Source organism: Pieris napi, chromosome 15 (genome assembly GCF_905475465.1).
Source record: "Pieris napi chromosome 15, ilPieNapi1.2, whole genome shotgun sequence".
In the NCBI taxonomy this organism is placed as follows: Eukaryota; Metazoa; Arthropoda; class Insecta; order Lepidoptera; family Pieridae; genus Pieris; species Pieris napi.
Window position 1 is genome coordinate 5,638,733 of NC_062248.1, and position 20,498 is coordinate 5,659,230.

General features: G+C 34.0%; 4 protein-coding genes across 5 annotated transcripts; 1 reads left to right on the forward strand and 3 right to left on the reverse strand.

The window, feature by feature from the left end:
- Nucleotides 1–44: 44 nt before the first annotated feature.
- On the reverse strand, nucleotides 45–10,207 carry LOC125056887 (importin subunit beta-1). 2 transcript variants are annotated; one of them, XM_047660216.1, is made up of 10 exons: nucleotides 10,021–10,206; nucleotides 9,336–9,577; nucleotides 9,070–9,250; nucleotides 8,250–8,509; nucleotides 7,597–7,783; nucleotides 6,385–7,526; nucleotides 6,132–6,302; nucleotides 5,063–5,185; nucleotides 3,448–3,734; nucleotides 45–1,911 (listed from the first exon to the last, which is right to left on the reverse strand). In XM_047660216.1, coding segments are annotated over exons 1-10 (2,652 nt in total). In that variant the 5' UTR covers nucleotides 10,079–10,206; the 3' UTR covers nucleotides 45–1,910. The 2 variants fall into 2 exon arrangements, with proteins under 2 accessions (XP_047516172.1, XP_047516171.1); XM_047660215.1 differs by lacking the exon at nucleotides 45–1,911 and having other exon boundaries at nucleotides 3,444–3,734; nucleotides 10,021–10,207.
- Nucleotides 10,208–13,086: 2,879 nt separating this feature from the next.
- On the forward strand, nucleotides 13,087–14,002 carry LOC125056921 (40S ribosomal protein S18). The gene is made up of 3 exons (XM_047660283.1): nucleotides 13,087–13,223; nucleotides 13,361–13,546; nucleotides 13,708–14,002. The coding sequence occupies exons 1-3, from the start codon at nucleotides 13,221–13,223 to the stop codon at nucleotides 13,975–13,977; spliced, it is 459 nt and encodes a 152-aa protein (XP_047516239.1). The 5' UTR covers nucleotides 13,087–13,220; the 3' UTR covers nucleotides 13,978–14,002.
- Nucleotides 14,003–14,222: 220 nt separating this feature from the next.
- On the reverse strand, nucleotides 14,223–15,603 carry LOC125056907 (protein catecholamines up). Its single transcript, XM_047660265.1, has one exon. It carries the CDS (start codon nucleotides 15,400–15,402, stop codon nucleotides 14,347–14,349), a length of 1,056 nt encoding a protein of 351 aa, XP_047516221.1. The 5' UTR covers nucleotides 15,403–15,603; the 3' UTR covers nucleotides 14,223–14,346.
- Nucleotides 15,604–16,499: 896 nt separating this feature from the next.
- On the reverse strand, nucleotides 16,500–20,305 carry LOC125056919. The gene is given in 5 exon segments (XM_047660281.1): nucleotides 16,500–16,576; nucleotides 17,442–17,463; nucleotides 17,712–17,869; nucleotides 19,492–19,562; nucleotides 19,872–20,305. Coding segments are annotated over 5 exon segments (762 nt in total).
- Nucleotides 20,306–20,498: the final 193 nt, after the last annotated feature.

Here is a 20,498-nt window from a genome sequence, read left to right on the forward strand (position 1 = left end):
CTATATGATAATGGGTACTAATATGCGACAATAATACAACTAAGAACTTTTAAATCGTTTTAATTAGAGTAGAACATATAGGACAATAGTTGCAAACAAAAAATAGAACAAAAGATGTAAGTAACAAAATAATTTCAATATTTAATTCGCGTAAGAAAAGTGGGTGGCATTAAAAGACTCGATGCCTATGATTCTAATTAAGAACCTTTCAGGGCATGGCACTAGTCCTCATACATACTCCTATCATTCACAATGACACTGAACCGATAAACAAATTCCGATCAAAATATGTACATCTCTTACAATTGTAACTCACACGTAGAACACCGGAACAAGTTGACAATTTCACATTTTGAAGATAAATAGAAACCGTGAGGACCGGTGTTCATTACTTCAGTGACACACATCACTTCTTTTTGATATTCTTGCATAAATCACGCAGTCATTATTCCTATCAGTGATGCTCACAGACTAGCAGGCACACTTATAAACAGACTCATACCTTAATTGATTTAAAGGAAATATTATGCGCGTAATGTTTTACATTGACGCCATTAATTTTATGGTTAATCTTGAAAAAATTTACACTCAAGGCACAGCGATGAAACTATAAAAGTGCACTCGTTTTCTGGCAGTAGATAGGGGCGGGTGTCTCATAAAAACGTAGGTACAAAACGCCATAATAATATTAAAAAGTTTTAGATTTTTCTATTGTACAAATGCTGTTATTGCCAGCCATTTCACAGTTCAGATCACTCGGTAAAAATAGTCAACAGAAGAAAACGCACCTCTTTGAGAGTATAATCTGGAGAAATCAAAATGAGCATAAAGTCACAACATTATGTACACAAAAGTATGAGATCCAAAGGCAATAACACTTTTTATTCGTCACAAAAATGTATCGAAAACTATAGGACATTGAATAAAGTAAATAAACTAAAATTTTATTATTATGGTTTTGTAATATATATAAATCACATTTATGTTCACAAAAAAGCCGGTGATACTATTTACGACTGTCTTTACCAGACACATCATTGATTACGTTATCTTATTATTACCTAATTAGTCATATACCATCGTAGTTGCATCATTTTTTAATTATAAGTCAAAAAAATATATGATCCTTTGTAAATAAATAACCGCCATTAATTATTAAAAGTAAAAGAAAATCAAAACTAGAAAAATCTTTAATCGAACATTTGAAATAGTTGTAAAACCATGGTAGCAACAATAAATATTAAAACAACAAACAACAAGTTTTGATTTACGCTTCAATGACTTCATAAGGCCTGTCGTAAATAATTCTATAATTGCCCATAATTTTTGTGACGAATAAATAATAGTTAGCACCAATATGGCGTCCTTAGACCTCAGCCGACGAAATAACAAAGACCATTACGCGTATATGTTTACAAAATATCTTTATTCATTTACATACATCACCATACACCCAGCCGTTCAAATATCCTTCCGTAAACCTTACAAATAATAATATACAAAATTCAAAATCCCTTGCACATGTGCATGCCTATAATAACATACATCTCCTATCATTCAATCTCACTTTCGTGTCGTAAGTAAAGATACCACAGCCACCGTCCGTATCTATAATACCGAATAGGAAATGCTTCTAATTATGTAGATTAACATGGAAAGGTGTAATTACATTAAGAGTTGCGTTGAGTTCATTAGCCTTACATTATTTAAAAATAATTTTTCATTAATAAAATTATTCGTGTCACTGAAAAAAGTTAGTCACTATATAAAAAATAGCACGATAATAAACAGGCTAATGCACCCACCGGCTAATGAAATGACTTGATATGACCTCCCAATTAATATATTTTAAACCTGGGGTAGCTTGTTTGTAACTCGGTTACACCACTATTGCTCCACGATGTTTCAAATCTGAAACAAAACAACAAGGTTAAGCGATGCCCTGCCGTTTATCAGCAATGTCATTTAATCATAAGGTGATAAGGAAAAACAATCTCAGTGTTGCGTTCAAATACGTCGGAGATTAATTTGTAGCTTTTAATGCGATTCAAGGATATTAACTTTTTATTACAGATAAATCACAAGAAAATATTAAGTACATAAATAAAACCAGTTTTATGAAACTCGACTATTAGTATAAGAAAGTATATGTATAAAGATGTATCTTTAGTAAAAAATAAAGTTATAGTGATACATATATAATACTACCCTGATTAAAAATATTGATTGAAAAAAAAATTTTTTTTTTTAATATTAATTAAACATACTCTGGACTGAAATTTGCTAGGAAACCCATATGGATTATATTTATTGACATATTAAATAAAATATAAAATAGGTTTCATTAAATAAGCATCTCGGTAAAGGTTTTTGTATATCGGGATCTTAGACCATATTAAAACCCACATTCACCAAATGCGAATCCAGAGGGTTGAAGTTGCACGCGTGAACTGAGGCAAACCTTAGGTTCGAACAGAAAATTTCGTGTCATTTTTGAGCATCAATCAATTTCTATGGACTATCATAGTTTGATCTGATAGTTAAAATTGGTTATTTGTGCGTATGCCTCGTTAAATTGTAATCAACTATCGGAGAATCAAAGGAAGGAAAAATGTCTGAGAGTTATTTTATGGAATGTAAAACATCACGTTCCTATTACTATAAATATTACCCTTGTGTAATTTTAACTGTTACGGTATTTATAGCACTTTTATTTAATAAAAGAAAAATTTACAAGTTCAGATATTTTTTATGAAATCAAAATTAATTAAATCAAATTTTACACATAGAAATAATAATTTCCATTCCATCAGTTCCATTAAAACGGCAGACTCTTTTGTTCTTGGCCTTTGCAAAAACAGCATATAAAGAACACTAAGAATGATAATTGAAATTATTTTAAATTAAGTTGTACAGAAATTATATAGATTTATACTAATATTCTATAAAAAGGTAAATATTGTAAGACTGTAGGGGGTAATCTCTGTATATAAACATTATCACGAAAATCGTTGTTGAATTTGCAGTCAGAGAAAAATCGATCGAAAAAGAATTTTTAAATTTCTTGTGAAATGATTCACGAGGTCTCTTTTAACCGACATAAAAAATATAATGTAGTCCTGTATATTAACAATTATACATAATAATTCATATATAATTATATATAATAATTTATATCCTGTATACTTAACAACAGTTTGACGACTCATTGGTCTAGTGGTTAGTACCCCTGACTGCGAATCCATGGGTCCCGGGTTCGATCCCCGGCTGAGGCGAACATCGATGTGATGAGCATTTGGTGTTGTTCTTAGGTCTTGGGTGTTTAAATATGTATTTATATGTATATCCGTTGCCTAGTACCCATAACACAAGCTTCACCAGCTTAGCATGGGACTAGGTCAATTGGTGTGAATTGTCTTTAAAAAAAAAAAAAAAACAGTCTCTTACCAGCTAGCAAGAGGCTGCTTCAACTTGCGGATCTCCTTGGTAGCCCAATTAGCCAGAGTCTTAGTGCGGGGCGTGCGGGACTTGCGCGCCGATTGAAGGAGCTCCACCAGGGGTTTGGTCTCAAGCAACGGGAGCACCCTTTGTCCAAAAACAGTGCAAAGGTCCCCGGTAAGACCGGCGATGACAGACATGTGTCCGTCTGTCCGCTCGGGATCTGAGGCGACTTGTACCATAAAGTTAATTATCGCTTGGACATGCGGTTCCATTAGGGCCACGTCTGGTTGCACCTGTTCAAAAAATATATTTCTTTAATCTAACTTCTTTTAAATAACTTGACTTTTCAAGTGCACTTCAGCAATCGGGGTCGGCGAGATTCGATCAACGTTTAAAGATTTAGTTTTATTTCTCAGTAGGATGTATTTTTTAAACCTATTCTGGACCAGGGATGTTTTCAATTAGCATCGGTACCCTGTAACTTCCCGAAACCATTATGATTACAAAATATTGTTTATATCGATGTAGTTCCCGTAATATCCGGAGCTCTGCTATCGCAACCTTGGTATAGCGCGGAAAGAAAACTTAAAAGTAAAATCGGGATCACAATCACGCTATTGGGAATTACAGAGTGTCGGTGCTAGGAATGTTGTTGAGGTCTTTTTATCATATCTTTAATAAAGTATAAGTCAATAATAAAAATACGATAAATTCTAATCTATACAATTAATACGATCAAAACAAGTCAAAGACTCGTATTGACGGTTACGAATACTTTAAACTGCCGCAAAGGTTCGTGCTAAGTTCTCTGAATTTTTGTCGGTTAAAATTGTTATGTTAATCTAACTTATATATGTATATGTAAACTATTACAGCTGAAAGAGTTCAGAAACTGTATTATACGTGAATTTTTTGCATACGAACGAACTTTTAAAGGTCATAACATGTAGATTAATGTTTAAATTATATGTTTTTCAATAGACGAATGGTTTTCAATTGCAACCTTGAATTTAATCAACACTTGTTATGTTTGTATAGAAAGAAAACTCCCGTCGCGGTTATGCGCTAATATAATTCTTATATAAATTATATACTTTTTTAAATATTAAATGATGATCAATATGGTAACTGTCAAACTATAATAACGTAACAGTAATAAATATAACAACAAATCTCACAATCTCACGATAACTCTCTTATAATTCTAACCTAAAAAATGCGCTTTAAGACTGCTCCCATACTATTAGTTATCGTTAAATCCTTAACAAAATAAGCTTCCATAAATGTAACCTAAGCTTTAACCTAGTAGTCGTCGAAAACATGTTTCTTTCATCGGCTACCTATGGAGTCGATGTTTGAATGGGTGTGTAACGTTTACACGCAATATAATGGTTATTATGTTATGTATGTCATTGACTTTAGTATATAAGTTAATTATTTAAATCTGTTCGACGTCCCGGTGGACAGAAAAACTGTGTCCAGTTTGTGTTTCCAACACACTGTTGTGAACATTCTTGAACTTGAACAACTGTTCTTGCTGATTATATATACAATAAATAAGTAAAGTTAAGAGTTAAAATATTATATATAAACATTATACAATTGAGATAAAAATCATTACCTCTCCGCCAACACCCTTTAGTCCTTGAATAATACCAGTATATGCTTCAAGAATGCTCTCTCTTAGTTCTCCAATGTATTCCACCATATCATAATCATTGGGATTCACTTGGATGTTGCTGGCCTACAATAATAAAAAAAAATCAATACTAATATAAAGAGGAAAGATATATGTGTAATGAATAAAGCCACAACATGTTGCTAGTAAAATATAAAAATAAATATTTTTTAATACAGTTGCTCAAAAAGTGGCGTATTGCAGGGACGTATAGCGTTCGGGATGTGGGCTATTACACACTCGTGCTTTTTTTTTACCTTTTCCGAACTAGTGCGTTTTCTTTCCCAACTGTCAAAATAATGTCTATTAAAAAGAAAAAACCAACCACGAAGTTTTTACTAAAAAAAAATCATAGAAATTTTTATGATTCATGCAAATATTTCTAAAAAGAAGCTACTGCTTTGTTTCAATATAAGATTTAATGATTTGATTCAATGAGTTAGGTTAGATTTCATTTCATCTCCTTAAATTTCATTTCATATCAATAAAAAATTGTACTGAAGACTTGGCTGTATGGGCGTAGTTCCCTTTGCCTACCCAGAATGGGTGAAGAAAAAAAAAATCTGCTTATATTCTTTTACGGTTGGCGCCATTTTCCAAAAATGTTCTTTGCGCGTTTAGTTGTTTGTTATATTATATATTAAATATACATAAAAGATCATACGAAATAAATAATAGTTTGTCTCAAACAGTAAATAAATATGTAACCTAAAACTTCTCAAGTTAGTATAAAAAACTGTACCAATGTATATGTGAACAATAATTTGTATAAGAAATAAATGATTAGTGAGTTGAGTTTATTGTTTTTTTATTATTTTATTAAATTGCATAATTTTTTCGCAACTGTATTAAAAATAGTTGTTCAGTACACGTGCGGAACCGTCATTGCAACTTGTTCCGACTGTCAACCCTCACCTTCGGCTGCGCCTCGGCTCGGGTAGACATTTGTCGAAACTCTTTGCAATGACAGGCTTTCCGCACTTGTAATGAAATATACTATTGTCTACATTACCTGCAGCAGCATTTGCATAACTAAATCAAAATATTTCTTAAAGTCTGGACCAATACTAAGAGCGATATCTCCAAAGACGGATAAAATTTGAGGCTTCACAGCTCGGTGGATGGTTGGATCACTAAGATTCGCCATTAGAAGGTAAATAATTTCATCGCAATATGGCAGCACCTGAGAAATAAACCATATTTTAAAATAAAAAATAGCATTAACAAGTGTCTCTCACTGACTCAATTAATAAGTAAATATTCACCTTTATCTTAAGCGCTCGACAGATATCACCAGTAAGACCTACTGCTGCAACGCACACTTGATATTCTTGATGATTCTTAAGACCTACATACAAATATTGTTTAAATGCATCCATATACTTGAGAAAACCTTCACCCAGCACTTCGACGAGAGTAGAGACTGCCATTAGCGCATCTTCTTGTACTCCGCCAGCTTTTCCTGCATTAGCCGCAAACATAGTCAAGAGGGCTGTCATAATAGCATCCGATATCTGTGGTGCATCCTCGGGTGTCACTTTACGTAAGACAGACTGTAAAGTAGCACAGAGCAGACTCTGCAAATCATTGAATTGGGACCGGTCAGCTTGACTAGATATATGATTCTCCATTTGCAGAACTTGTTGAAGTCTCTCTAGTATAACCATTGTTGTTTTTTGAACAGTCATATAGCAGTCGGAAGGTGAATTCTTCACCATCTCCATGAGAGCCTCATAAGCGGCAGAACGCAAATTATGTTGAGCTGCATCTTGACGATCTGTGGTTTCCAACAGACATTGGATAATAAAATCAAAGTAAGTCGACATGCAATATGTCTTAGGCTGGTTTGATTCGCCACAGTCAGCTGCCTCGTAAGCAGCTTCAGCTAAATTGGTAAAGGCCCAGCAGACATTTGCAGCAACCCTAGGCTCCGCCTTTAGGCCATTTACGAAACTCTCCAGCAGCAGCTTTAAGTATTGATCGTTAATAGCCGCTTCAGGTACAATCTCACAAATTCTACCAAATGTCCATGCCGCTGTATCTCTGACTGCTACGCTTGTGTCATACATAGCTTCAATTAAGGTGGGCATTGCCTTTTCCACTAGAGGTTTTAAAGTATTCGCTTCAAGTCCTCCTAATATAGAACCGAATGCCATAAGAGCTGCTTCTCTGTATCGCCAATTTTCATTTTTGATGTTATTGTTTATGAATGGTAAGACATGAGGTACAATTTCATCTTCACAGCAGTTAGAGAGCAGGATCAAGCAAACTGAGGCAGCCTTTGATGGATTCCATTCATGTTCATCGTCAGCATCATCTTGTTTTGTAAGTTTCTGCATGAGGACAGGAGCAATGTATTGTAGAGCTCCTCTAGCGTAAAATCTTGATGTTCTTGCTGGTGGGCGACCTGCACACAATAATAATTAAAATAGTTAAAAATTTTAAAAATACAGCCTGAACTGCATATTTCTACATACCAATTTCTGTTGCTTCGGCTTCTTCAATGGCAAGATCAATTTCTTCATCACTTACATTTGACCAAAATTCAATACCTTGCAGAGATATTTCATCAATGTCAGATTTCATGGCTTCTAATGTTATTGGGAAAAGTGCTTGACCCATGTAGGGCTCCATATATTGGTAATATAAAGATAAAATTTTAACCTATAACAGACAATATTAATTAAATTCAATTCACCATAATCTTTAAGTGTGTAGGATTATTCTATTTGTAACTTCTTTATGTAGAACCAACTAAAAAAATTATATATTATTACTAGATACTTAAAAATAAAATATATACTTTTAAATATCTGCAGATCACCAATTTGGTGTTCTGACAAGGAAAACAATTCATAAAAATACTTTCTATTTGAAGCCTATATAAATTAACAATTTATTACATAATATTTGTGTATGTAGTTTGCTAAATCTACAACAGATAAACAATCTATGAACAATTTAATGATGAATAAATCATGTATCAATTGATGCTAAAATAGATAAATATAAATAGTTATTTATTAAATAAATATAAATAATTATTGTTATGAGCAATCACTATTAATTAGAGTAACTTTAAAAAAAAAACATAAATTATACTACCTTTATTATTATTATTAATACTTACTAAACACTGTAGGGCAGCAACACTTATTCTCATATCATTGGATTGTGTTGCCTCACATACAACTTCCATTATAAAATTTCTTTCAACATCCTTTTCAAAATTAGCTTTTGTAAATTCTAAAGAATTAAGAAGAGCCTGTGTAGCGGCAAGGCGGACATGATTACTAGGCTCAGCTGATCTCATACCATGGATAATTGCAGTTAATATATGATTGCTCTGTTCTGTTAAAACTTCAGCCTCAATTTCCTGGCAAATATACCCTAAACACAAAAAAATAATTTTAATTGATTAAAATTTTAAAAAATTATAAGGTATGTAACCCATATAACATCTTATTATTTATTATCTTAAAACAATAAGGTATATCTTTTTATATCAAACAAGATTGAAAAAAATTGCCCTACTTAAAATATATTGTATTGTAACTAAAAAAGTAGCCAAGAACATTGGTGATAACTACTTTCATATTCCAACTAATTCATTTAGATTATAAAGCACCTGTGTTAAACAACATGTCTACCTGTAGGAGATATTTGCATAACAAACTTGAAAGTAAATCCAGTGCCATATACATACCCTACAATGGTGCTTTAGAATTATAGCAATGAATTGCAGAGTTAACAAGATTTAGATGTTATATGTGACTTTGTAAAGTGGGAATCAATCAACTTGTCCAACAATCTTGTTGTATGATTCATAAATGTCCACATTTAAGAGCTTCAGTTACAAGAATTCAGGTTAATAATTACAAGAGTAATAAAATAAAATTTTAGCTTTGTTTAATTAAATTCTCACATTAGGGAATATATAGAAAACAAACCAATTGCTTCAAGAGTAGCTTCTTTTTTCAGTTCAGATGATGCAGCGTTAGTCACATTTTCCACAAGTATGGGGATAAGATCATTCCATTGTCCAATTGGAAGTTCAGCAACTGCTACATAAGCCACACATTGGGCTGCAGAACTTGGCCTGCTGTTTTCTGTACCTATAGAAGCTAAGATCTAAAATGTAAGCAAAAATAAATTATTTGTATATATATATATATGGCAATTTGATCCACATACAAAAATAATATTAAACAATTACATTTTTCTTTATGTAGAATCTAACATCTTCAGGTAAAGCTATCCATCTTTGTTGGTACTCCTGCTTAAGGGTAAAATCTTTTGATGTAAGGTGATTTTTCAGCTGTAAACCTGCAGCCATTCGCGCCACTTGACTATTTCCTCCTTGTACCAAAACATCTGATAGCATTTTAATAAATGTCGTGAAATTGGTATTGGCAGCATGATGGAGGTACTTTTCAGCAGATTCTAATTCAGTTCGATCTGTAAAATTTAAACCACATTTTCAGAAAAAGGCTTCAAACATGTAGTATGATGTACAATCTGACTAACCAAAGAGGTTATTTACTACAATAAATTTCTTTAAATCTAATTATAAATAAGCATTTTAAATTTGTCTCTTTAGATCCTATACAGCCATATCATTTATTTCAGCTTGTCTTAACTGCTGACTTAGTTTCAGACTAGAAACTTCGCAAAATGACAGTTAATTGTTAGGACATGTCATACATGTCCCATATTATAATCTAACAGCAACTTTAAATATACTCTTAAATTTAATTGGGAATGAAAGGACTTACTCTAAGTAATAGCGTTTACAAAGTAAATATTAAGAAGATTAAGCGTTTTACATGCTATTGTTCTACATTACTCTAGATGGTTTGACAATAAGGAAGCGCCATGCTCGTAGGCTGTAAATGAATTACCTGGTGAAATTGTCTTTTCTAATATTTGTATAAGTGATATATTCGTTGCCGTATGCATTTTGCTTTTATGGTTTCTAAATCAGCCTATAACTATATTGCGAATATAACAAACGTTCGAAAATAAAAAAATGTAATTTGTAACCGGCACGAAAGTACACTTCACAAAATTGAAATTTTAACAAAATTGCCAGCTTTCAACATTTTTCACAGAACAAATATTAACGATGTATACAGAGCAAACATTTTTTTTAAATACCGTTAAATCCAGTGTGAGTGTTCAATTAACAGAGTTTGCTTGTGTTTATCCGTTCCTCTTAGTTCGGGCAGAGCCCCTGCTGGCGGTGTACTTTTTCGCCACCTGCTGATGCAGGACGGTACTGGGGCCGGCGTATAGCCCTTGGTGTGGCGGAGCGTCGGGCTCGACTCATCTGGATCGTTTTCGTTGTCTTCATCCGTTGTGGGGGACGTCGGGCAGATTCGTGGCTTTTATGCTGCGTCGTCTGTTCTTGCCCCGGTGTTTGGCCCAGTGGTGGTACCCGCGCGTAGAAAGAATTTTTTCAGAATCCCTATTAAATGCGCCAAAACTTGTAATACAGGGTCACTTTTCGGTAGAGGTGAGTAGGGATGCCTACAAATTCAAATTTAACGACGTGGAATAAGTGATACCTGTATCTTATGTTCCATAATAAACATTTTTTATTTGTATTTTTTATTTTAGAGTAATTTTTTTTCACAGTGGGGTCCGAAGTAAACAATAAGTTATGATTTGAAATTTTTGAAGTTGTACTTCTTTAGGCGCGTTATGAAAAATTGATGAGAGTGAAATTTTACGATGCGCGCGCACCTGTGACACAAAATTGGCAGTGTGATATAGCGTGCGCGAGCGAGATGGCAATAAGACAATCTACAAGTAAAAAGAAATAGAATATGCGTGAAGTTAGCTTCACGCATATTCTATATATTCTATTTGTGAAGTATTCATGTTTGGAAGAGATGTTCTAAATATAAAATAATAACTTAATAGAATTTATGTTACACTTAATGTAAGAGAATAATAATAAATATTTATTTATTTAATTTTTCAAATGTAATCTGAACTTTATTGACTTTAATGACTCCTTTTCCAGTCTTTGATTATTTAATTGTAATTAATTATTTGCATGCAATCAAAAACTATTTGAATAATGCCAAAGAAGTATAACTTCTTACGCGCGTACAAAAGTACACGCACCCTTTTTTTTTTTATATCGTATAATTTAATATTATCTTCAATACACTCAATTAACAACTATAAATAGTATGTCTAACGCAGGAACTCATCAGTACCAATCTAGTGGATATTATGAAAAAGATACAGGTTGTAGATATTTTTGAATTTTAATAAGAATTAGTAAAAAAAGTCAATTTTCTTATAAAAACGCAAAATAAATTATAACTATGCAGGAGTTGAGCTTAGAGACATCCCGTCGTACAATTTTTTGCAGCTGATGACCTCATCTATCCCCTACTTGCGTTTGATGCACGACTTTTTGGCCACCCTGTATATGATATACATTTTAAAAAGTTTATGGTAATGTTCGTTACCAGGCCATAAAATTAAAAAAAAACATTGTTTCATACACAACAAATGATCTTGATGAAAAAAAACCTAAATCTTCTTGAGATGTGTTGTTTTGCAACAAATAGAATGTGGTGTGTGTGGTATATAATTTAACCAAAACCATCGTAGTAATCATATTTTTATTGCTTATTATTTATTAAAAATAACCTTCTTAACATTTTACATGTATTAATTGTAATATTTTATTAGCTTTAAGGTACATGGTCATATTCTCCATCATTCTCATCTGGATTTTCTCCAAAATTTCAGTTGGCCAGCTAAAAATGTTGTTATAAAATGGCATGTTATTCAAGAATGCTATCCTTTAGAATAAATCATAAGCTTTTGCTGATGGAAGTGTGACAGAAGTTGTAACTTTTTTATTTTATAAGAATGAATGTTTAATCAATCTATCAATATATTCCTCACCTATGATAGTTCTTTTTCTATCTGAATCATACTGAATACTCATATATATGTCGAAGGTGTGAATATTTTTTTCTGATCTTTTGTGATTTTTGAGTTATACTTCTTTAGGCGCGTTATGAAAAATTGATGAGAGTGAAATTTTACGATGCACGCGCACCGTGACACAAAATTAACAGTATGAAGTTGCCCACGGAAGATGCTACGGCATTGGACTGTGGACATAATTTAAAAACAACATTTGAATAATAATAGAAATTGTTACACTTTTTTATTTTTTTCCTTTATGGCTCTGGTATGGTTTGTGCAATATGTTACACTTAATGTAAGAGAATAAAAATAAATATTTATTTATTTAATTTTTCAAATGTAAACTGAACTTTATTGACTATAATGAATTTTCCAGCCTTTGATTATTAAATTGTAATTAATTATTTGCGTGCAATCAAAAACTATTTTAGTTAAACTAACAGAGTTACGAATTTTTAATTACATAGCACACGGGAGCTTGAGTAATCAACCAGAGTACTCGAGTTAGGCCAAATTATTGATAAAAAAATTTTTTTGAAGTGAATCTTCTTTATCGGGGTTGGAAAAAAATTTAGTGTAACATTTTGTCGTTACGCGGCACATTTTTCCGTTACGCGCCATCTTTTGAAGTGAAACTTCTTTATCGACGTATGGGAGAAATTTTGTAGCGGGTTACGCGCCATGTTGCTTTTTGAAGTCAAACTTCTTTATTGGCGTTGGAAAAAAATTTACACACATTTGTCACATTTTTCGGTTACGCGCCATCTTTTTCTTGTCCCTACCACGGTTGATCCGAAGAGATTCGAAGCCATTAGGAACAAAAATATATAATAACGATAACAATGATCGCAATACTAATAATTCTATTACAATTAATGAAATTCTGTAATAATCTTAGTACTACATAGTAGTACAGTAATAATTGATCGGTAAAAATAATAATTTAAATGATAACAATTTATTTAATATTATATTCTGCATTTCTGCATGACACATCATCGGATTTACATAGGCTACACTACAGTATACTGTCAATTGTCAAATTCACATTTTAACTTGAGCTGTTTGTAATCTGTGTTTACTTCTCTCTTTTTATGTTGACAGGTGTTTGAAATCGGTACTCGAGCCGATAAAAATTTTCAAAATGGTATTAAATCTAGATATTTCTTTAAAATCAATGTTTAAATATTTTAAAATGTGCCTAGATTTTATAAATTGTGCTATGTGGAATGGATCTACGTGGATATTTTTGTTTTTAACCAAATATAATTTATTATATTTTAGTCACTCGTCATCCCCGATAAGTTTCAACATATTCTTCGTATCATGAATACGAACATAGATGGAAAACGTAAAGTTATGTTTGCAATGACTGCGATCAAAGGAGTTGGTCGCAGATACTCCAACATTGTATTGAAAAAGGCAGATATCGACCTCGACAAACGTGCTGGTGAATGCACCGAAGAAGAGGTAAACAAATACTTGGCAGCTTATATTTATAATATTTGATAAATGTTGGTAATATTACCTTACCTTCATATAACGAAGAATTAATAATTCATCAATAATCGTTAAGTACTTGCTGTTTAGAGGTTATGTGTTGTTTATATATTGTAATTTTTCTATTGCAGGTTGAAAAAATTATTACTATTATGTCGAACCCCAGGCAATATAAAATTCCAGACTGGTTCTTGAACAGGCAAAAGGATATTGTTGATGGTAAATACAGTCAACTTACTTCCTCCAACTTGGACTCCAAGCTTCGTGATGATTTGGAGAGATTAAAGAAGATCCGTGCTCACAGGGGTATGCGTCACTATTGGGGCCTGCGTGTCCGTGGTCAACACACAAAGACCACAGGCAGACGTGGTAGAACTGTGGGTGTATCTAAGAAGAAGTAAACTAAATAAACATTTCTAAAAACTATTTGCAGTTCTTTTTTTATTATTGTTTGATGCCTAATATAAGTAAATATTAAATGTATATATCATATCACCTAATTTAACTCGTGTACTTTTTTTACACACTAAAATTAAATGTTTGATTATTGAATTAAAAGTTCAATGGGTTATAGTTTAATTAACTTACTAAAACTTGTTGACTAATATTGTAATTATAGGTTTTGTTGTAGAATAATAGACTCATAATTATTTCATTAATTTATTGAGCTGATTATGTCTTGTTTAAAAAAAAATATGAAAGAAATATTTTTCGTGTAAATGAGAAAACCCACATCAAAGAATAATACTAGTATTTTAGGATTAATAAATTTATTCATATTGTGCAATAATGACCATCATGTATACACCAGCCAGTAATGCTAAGATTTCCTTGATTGATTGTGATAGTTTATTTGATCCTTCTAATAATTCGGGTATAACTGATACTGTTGCTATGTAGATAAATCCACCAGCTGTAAAGGGAAGTACTAGAGATGACACAAGCCCTTCACTTAATCCTTGAAGATATATTGAAAGAAAAGTTCCTGATAAGGCACCAAATGCAGTAAGTAATTGCAAAAACATTGCCTTTCTACGAGTGCATCCAGATTGCACAAGGATAGCAAAGTCACCAATTTCATGAGGTATTTCATGTAACAAAATAGTCACAGTAGTAATGAAGCCTATACTCTCTCCAGCTATAAATGAAGCACCAATAGCTAATCCATCTGTAAAGTTATGTATGAAATCTGCAGCAAGGTTGAGATAGCCAGCAATTTTAATCTCATCTTTTTTAGGTTTAGAAGCTTTCTTGCTTTTATCATCTTTCTTCTTATCTGTTCCATGTGAATGGCCATGGCTTCCACTAAACAGTCTCATAGTTTTTTCCACAACAAGGAAAGTAATTATACCACCTAGAACACCAAGTCCAACAGTAATATCGTGAGGTCCGTGTTCATCATCATGTGAATGACTTCCACCATGTGAATGGCTGTGGCTATGTCCTCCATTACTTGTGCTTGAAATAAGGGCATGAGGTATAAGATGGAGGAATGCGTCACCAAGGAGTCCTCCAGATGCAAAGGATAACAGTACCTTGAGTAATGGCTGCTTCTCTACTGTTCCATCAATTGGAATGAAGAACAATATTAAAAATGGTACTATACTGATGAAAACTGTTGAACCGAGTGCCTTCACATATAAATCATAATTATCAGTCTTTTGATTTGCAGTTTTTAAGTTTGCACCTTTACTATATTTCAATGCTGGGGGTTCATTAGAATGAGAATGTCCGAATACTGTGACTATAGAATAAGTTATTAAAACGAATATTACAAGTCCAAGTCTTAGTTGTTTTAACATATTAAACATTATTAATTTTTTCATCAATTATAATTTTTCATATAATTTACACTGATGACTAGCGAATGGTAATGAATGAAGATAACCGATAACGGACACGTAAGTCGTAAAGTGTAAACTGTAAACCATTAACCAATGTAAGCTTTGGTAGAAAAAACTTGCCGTCGTTTTTTTTATCACAATCGGACAGACAGAATCTACGCAATGTTAAATGCACAGATGAGTAATGTTTACACTTTAAAAATTTATACTGTGCTTTAATTAATACGTTTTATTGTGAAATAAGACAAAACCTTTAAAGAATATAAGGTTTTAATAAGCTAAATTAACAGTAAAATATTTTAGTTACATTTTGATACATTGACAAAAGTTAGTGTCTAAACAGATTGACAATGTCATCAGTTTATAATAGTATCATGTAAGAAGTTTACAACAAAGAAGTTTACATCATTTTCGCGCACTATTTTAAAATAAAATCTTTTAATAATTCTGGTATTTTACGGACGCGGCCAGATCGACGAAGTGTTGGCTCCGGCGGTGATGATGATGGTAACTCGGTGCTAGATCTACGAAGTGTTGACTCCGGCGTTGGTGATGATGGTAGATCAGTCTCTAGCTCTCTGCTATTATCAAGTACCACAGGTCCCGTCTCATTAGATGAAGGAATTTCCAAGTTTTGGTCTTCTGTTTCCGTATGTGGTTCTGTGACGTTATGATAGTCATTATTTATTCGCAAATCTACCCCTTCTGAACCCAATGGTGCTAAATGACGATTTGACACCGTTGTTTCTCGGCCATCTGGGAACCGAATGTATGAATAATCAGGATTGCTGTGTATCAATTCAACCTCTTCTACTAATGACTGATATTTATTTGTACGATTAAATTTCTTCATCAAGACTTGTCCAGAATTTGTAAGCCACGATGGAACAGAAGTGCCGTTAGTAGATCGTCTTGGGTGTCTAAACATTCTTTCATGTGGAGTGCAATTTATGGCTGTACAAAGTAAAGATCGAATTGAATATAAGGCTTGTGGTAGTACTTGCTCCCAATTTTCTACCGAAAGATTCTTCGTCTTCAGCGCCAAAAGAATCGTTCTCCAAAGAGTAGAATTCAATTTTCTATTTGACCATTACCTTGAGGGTTATAAGCTGTAGTTCTACTAGTGGCAATACCTCGAACATGTAAAAATTCCTTTACTTCGGCAGAGATAAATGCTGTTCCGCGATCTGAATGAATGTAAGAAGGTACTCCGAATATCATAAACAAGTTTTTGAGGTGTTTAATCACTGTTTTCGAGCTCACATCCGAGCATGGGAAAGCAAACGGGAAACGTGAAAATTCGTCAATCACGGTAAGTATGAATTTGTTATTATTGTTTGTTGGAACTGGTCCTTTAAAATCTAAGCTAAGGCGTTCAAAAGCAGCCGTCGCTTTAACAAGTTTCCTCTGGTCATCAAAAGTATTTCGGAAGAATCTAGGTTTTACTTCAGAGCAGGTTTGACAATATTTTGTCATTGTTCTGACTTCTTCAATGGAAAAGGGTTAAACCGTATTTCTTTGCGGCATTCATAAAACTTTCTAAGTTATGATCGTGTTCTTGAAGAGTACGGCCACAAATAGTTATATCATCAAGATACGCATATGTGTTTTGAAGCTTTTCTTTCCTTATTATCCAATCGATTGTTCGTTGGAAACTCGAAACACCATTTGTTACTCCAAAAGGGATACGCCTGAACTGGTACAAATTTCCGAGCGCTTCAAAAGCGGTAAATTTTCTTTCTTCGGGTAGTGTGTTAGTTTCTCGGGGTAGGTACTTGATGGTACGCGCTTTTCAAGTCTATTAGGCTGAAAAATATATTCTTTGCCACTTTCGAAACTAAGTCCTCAATGTTTGGTAAAGGGTACGCGTCGAGTTCTGTGTAACGATTAATCAATCACAAGACGTTTTCTATGAGTTTCGGTTTTTGTTATTAGTACTTGGGCCCTCCACGGTGATTTACTTTCTTCAATCACGCCTTCTTCTGTAAGGTTTCTGATTTCCTCTTTAATAAATTCACTATCCTCTTTGCTGTGCCTTCGAGACTTAGGCAGCCTACGCACTGGCGACCATAGACGCGGCCAGGCCGCCGCGGCCATGGTCGCCGGTGCGTAGGCAAGCGCGACATGCAGACGGCATCGCGTGGCATCAAATTAGATGCCGCGGTCAACGGTGGCCGCTGGTCGCTGGCCGCTAAGTGCGTAGGGGCTATAGCGATGGCCATATAAAGTCCAGAATTCACTGGCCGCCGCGGCCAGGTCGCGGCGACCATGGTCGCCAGTGCGTAGGCAGCCTAAATAGCAATAGGTTTGCAGTTGGGAGATACATTTGCAAAAAGCGGTACAGCTGGTACTGATGCTTCGGCTACGTTACATACTTGAAGTGGATGTTTTGGCGGTAACAGTTTTGAATACCATCGCACTTTTTTGACGATACTAATTATTTAGGAGTCTCGGAGGACCTTCATTGGAACACCTCCAAGTGAGTTTTGCTCCGGAAAATGTGATCACTTCCTCACTATTCAAGTCACGATTCACAACGGACCCATCGTCCTCAAAATCATTTTCACGAGTAAAACTTGTAGACGCCATCACTATAAATCTGAAAATGATCGCGAGAAATCAGTGTTGATTATGTATGTAAAGCCAAGTTTCAAAAAATGCAAATAAAATAACGCACTTTCACGTGAAAATAAAAAAGAAACGGATTTATAAAGTAAACTTTGCACTGTAAAACTAATTACCGCTAGTCTAGCATAAACCACATTCAAAATGGCCGATTAAGTTTATAAAATTAATAGGGATGTGAAAAATAATCGATTTTTTTTAAAGTGATAATCGATTTTTGTATTCGATTTTAATATTAAAAATAATTGAAAATTCGGCGACCAAATATTCATATACTAACTCTAACCTAACCAATCTAAATAATATTTGTTTTTGTGGACAGCTCCGATCTAAATAGTAATTGTTTATTCAAGCCTCGGCTTCTCGGCGTCCTGGTCGCCTTCGGCGACCAAATATTCATATACTAACTCTAACCTAACCAATCTAAATAATATTTGTTTTTGTGGACAGCTCCGATCTAAATAGTAATTGTTTATTCAAGCCTCGGCTTCTCGGCGTCCTGGTCGCCTTCGGCGACCAAATATTCATATACTAACTCTAACCTAACCAATCTAAATAATATTTTTTTTTGTGGACAGCTCCGATCTAAATAGTAATTGTTTATTCAAACCTCGGCTTCTCGGCGTCCTGGTCGCCTTCGGCGACCAAATATTCATATACTAACTCTAACCTAACCAATCTAAATAATATTTGTTTTTGTGGACAGCTCCGGCGCTACGGGAAATGCAGCCCCTCCACCCTTGCGTACCAAAGCACAGGCATTTTATTCAAGCCTCCGCAACCTCGGCTTTTTGGTCGCCTTCGGCGACCAGCCTCAGCCGCTACAGCTTTCATAATGCCTGTGCTTTGTTACAGCGGGTGGGGGCTGCTCTTCCTCCGCGCCTCCGATTATTTATATACACTCTAGGGGTAAGACAGACAAGACCACGTGGATAGTGGGGTGCTCTGATTCGGTTTTGGGTACTTTTTGGATATTAAAGTAAACACTTTATTCTAGTAAAAATTAAATAATATAGAAAGTTGCAAACAATGAAATACAAGTACTAATTAGAAAATACAGACGAGTAGGTATCGATCATTTCAAAAAATTTCGGAACCCTATAATCTATCAACACGAAATTAGGTTAATTTCAATGTTGATTATTCTATAACTTTAAATTTCAAAAATGAGGAAATAATCGATAAATAAATAAAACGATTATTAACAATCGATAAATTAAAAACACGATTTTTTTAAGTGAACGTCACATCACTTATAACCAATAGAAAAGTAGAAAATGGCGGATTGTTTACAAATTTTAATACATTACACAAAACTTTAAATTTTTTATAAAAATATTAAGACGCGTTTCCGGAGCAAAACTCACTTGGAGGTGTTCCAATGAAGGTCCCCCGGACACTCCTAGATAATTAGTATCGTCAAAAACGTGAGGTGGTATTTAACACCCAACCCAAGATTTTTCACGATAAGAAGATTCACATTATCATATTTATGATTTCCAATTTTCAAGCTTTGCAAAGTTTGACCTTCTACTTGTGAAGTATGATTAAGAGAGGCCATAGAAATAATCTGATTGCAGGATTTTCTTTTTAACCCGCATAGTCTTGCAAAACTGTCATTTATAAAACTGATGGAGCTGCCGGTGTCGAGAAGTGCCTCTGCTCTTATTTCTCGAAGATACGCGGGTACAGTTGCTTTGTGTAATGAATAAGGTGACGCTGCTGTGATACAAGAAAGATTTTCAGTCCCTACTACCATACAATTTGTAGGTTTAGAAGAGCTTCTGCAAACAGTGGCAAAGTGCCCCTTCTTGTTGCAGAGCTGACAAGACTTTTCAAATGCAGAGCAGTTCTTACGAGGATGTATTTGTCCCCCACAAAAGAAACATTTTCGTCGTCGAGGATTATTAACAGAAGAGCAGGTCTCGTCGTGCACAGTTTGTGATTTAGGACAGACTAATTTAGGTTCTTCTTCAACGGCATTTAAAGACACAGTATGGAAGCTTTGAGAGTTGATCTCTGCAGTTTCTAGAGAGAGTGCTAGGTTGTAAGCTTGATCAAGTGTTAGATTTAAGTTTTCTAAAAGCCTTTGTCTGATTTTATGCGATGATATACCGGATATGAAAGCATTACGCACGCTATCGTTTTTGTTTGATTTTGCATTAACAGCCGCAAAGTCACAATCTTTAGAAAGTAGTTTCAAAGCTTGTAAATATACGTCGATACTTCCTTCTGGTTGTTGTTTCCTTCTTGCTAACATGTGTCTAGCAAAAATCAGTTTTTTTGGTTTTACATACAGTTTTTGCAGTATTGTGATCGCTTCTTCGTAGTTCGTGGCTTCGCTTATATATGTGTAGATATTTGGTGATATATGATTTATCAAAAGCTGAAACTTTATGCTGTCCCATTTTTCTGGCGGAGGAACCGACTGTGCATCTGTTTCTGGAGCGGTC

Bases quoted from the DNA above. Each gene is read 5' to 3' on its own strand.
- LOC125056921 (XM_047660283.1), top strand. The intron at 13,547-13,707 runs GTAAACAAATAC...TTTCTATTGCAG, and splicing joins GTGAATGCACCGAAGAAGAG to GTTGAAAAAATTATTACTAT.
- LOC125056887 (XM_047660215.1), bottom strand. From the start codon at position 10,078: ATGCATACGGCAACGAATATATCACTTATACAAATATTAGAAAAGACA. The intron at 6,303-6,384 runs GTGAATATTTAC...TTTATTTCTCAG, and splicing joins GTCGAGCGCTTAAGATAAAG to GTGCTGCCATATTGCGATGA. The intron at 5,186-6,131 runs GTAATGTAGACA...TTATTATTGTAG, and splicing joins TTATGCAAATGCTGCTGCAG to GCCAGCAACATCCAAGTGAA.
- LOC125056907 (XM_047660265.1), bottom strand. From the start codon at position 15,402: ATGAAAAAATTAATAATGTTTAATATGTTAAAACAACTAAGACTTGGA.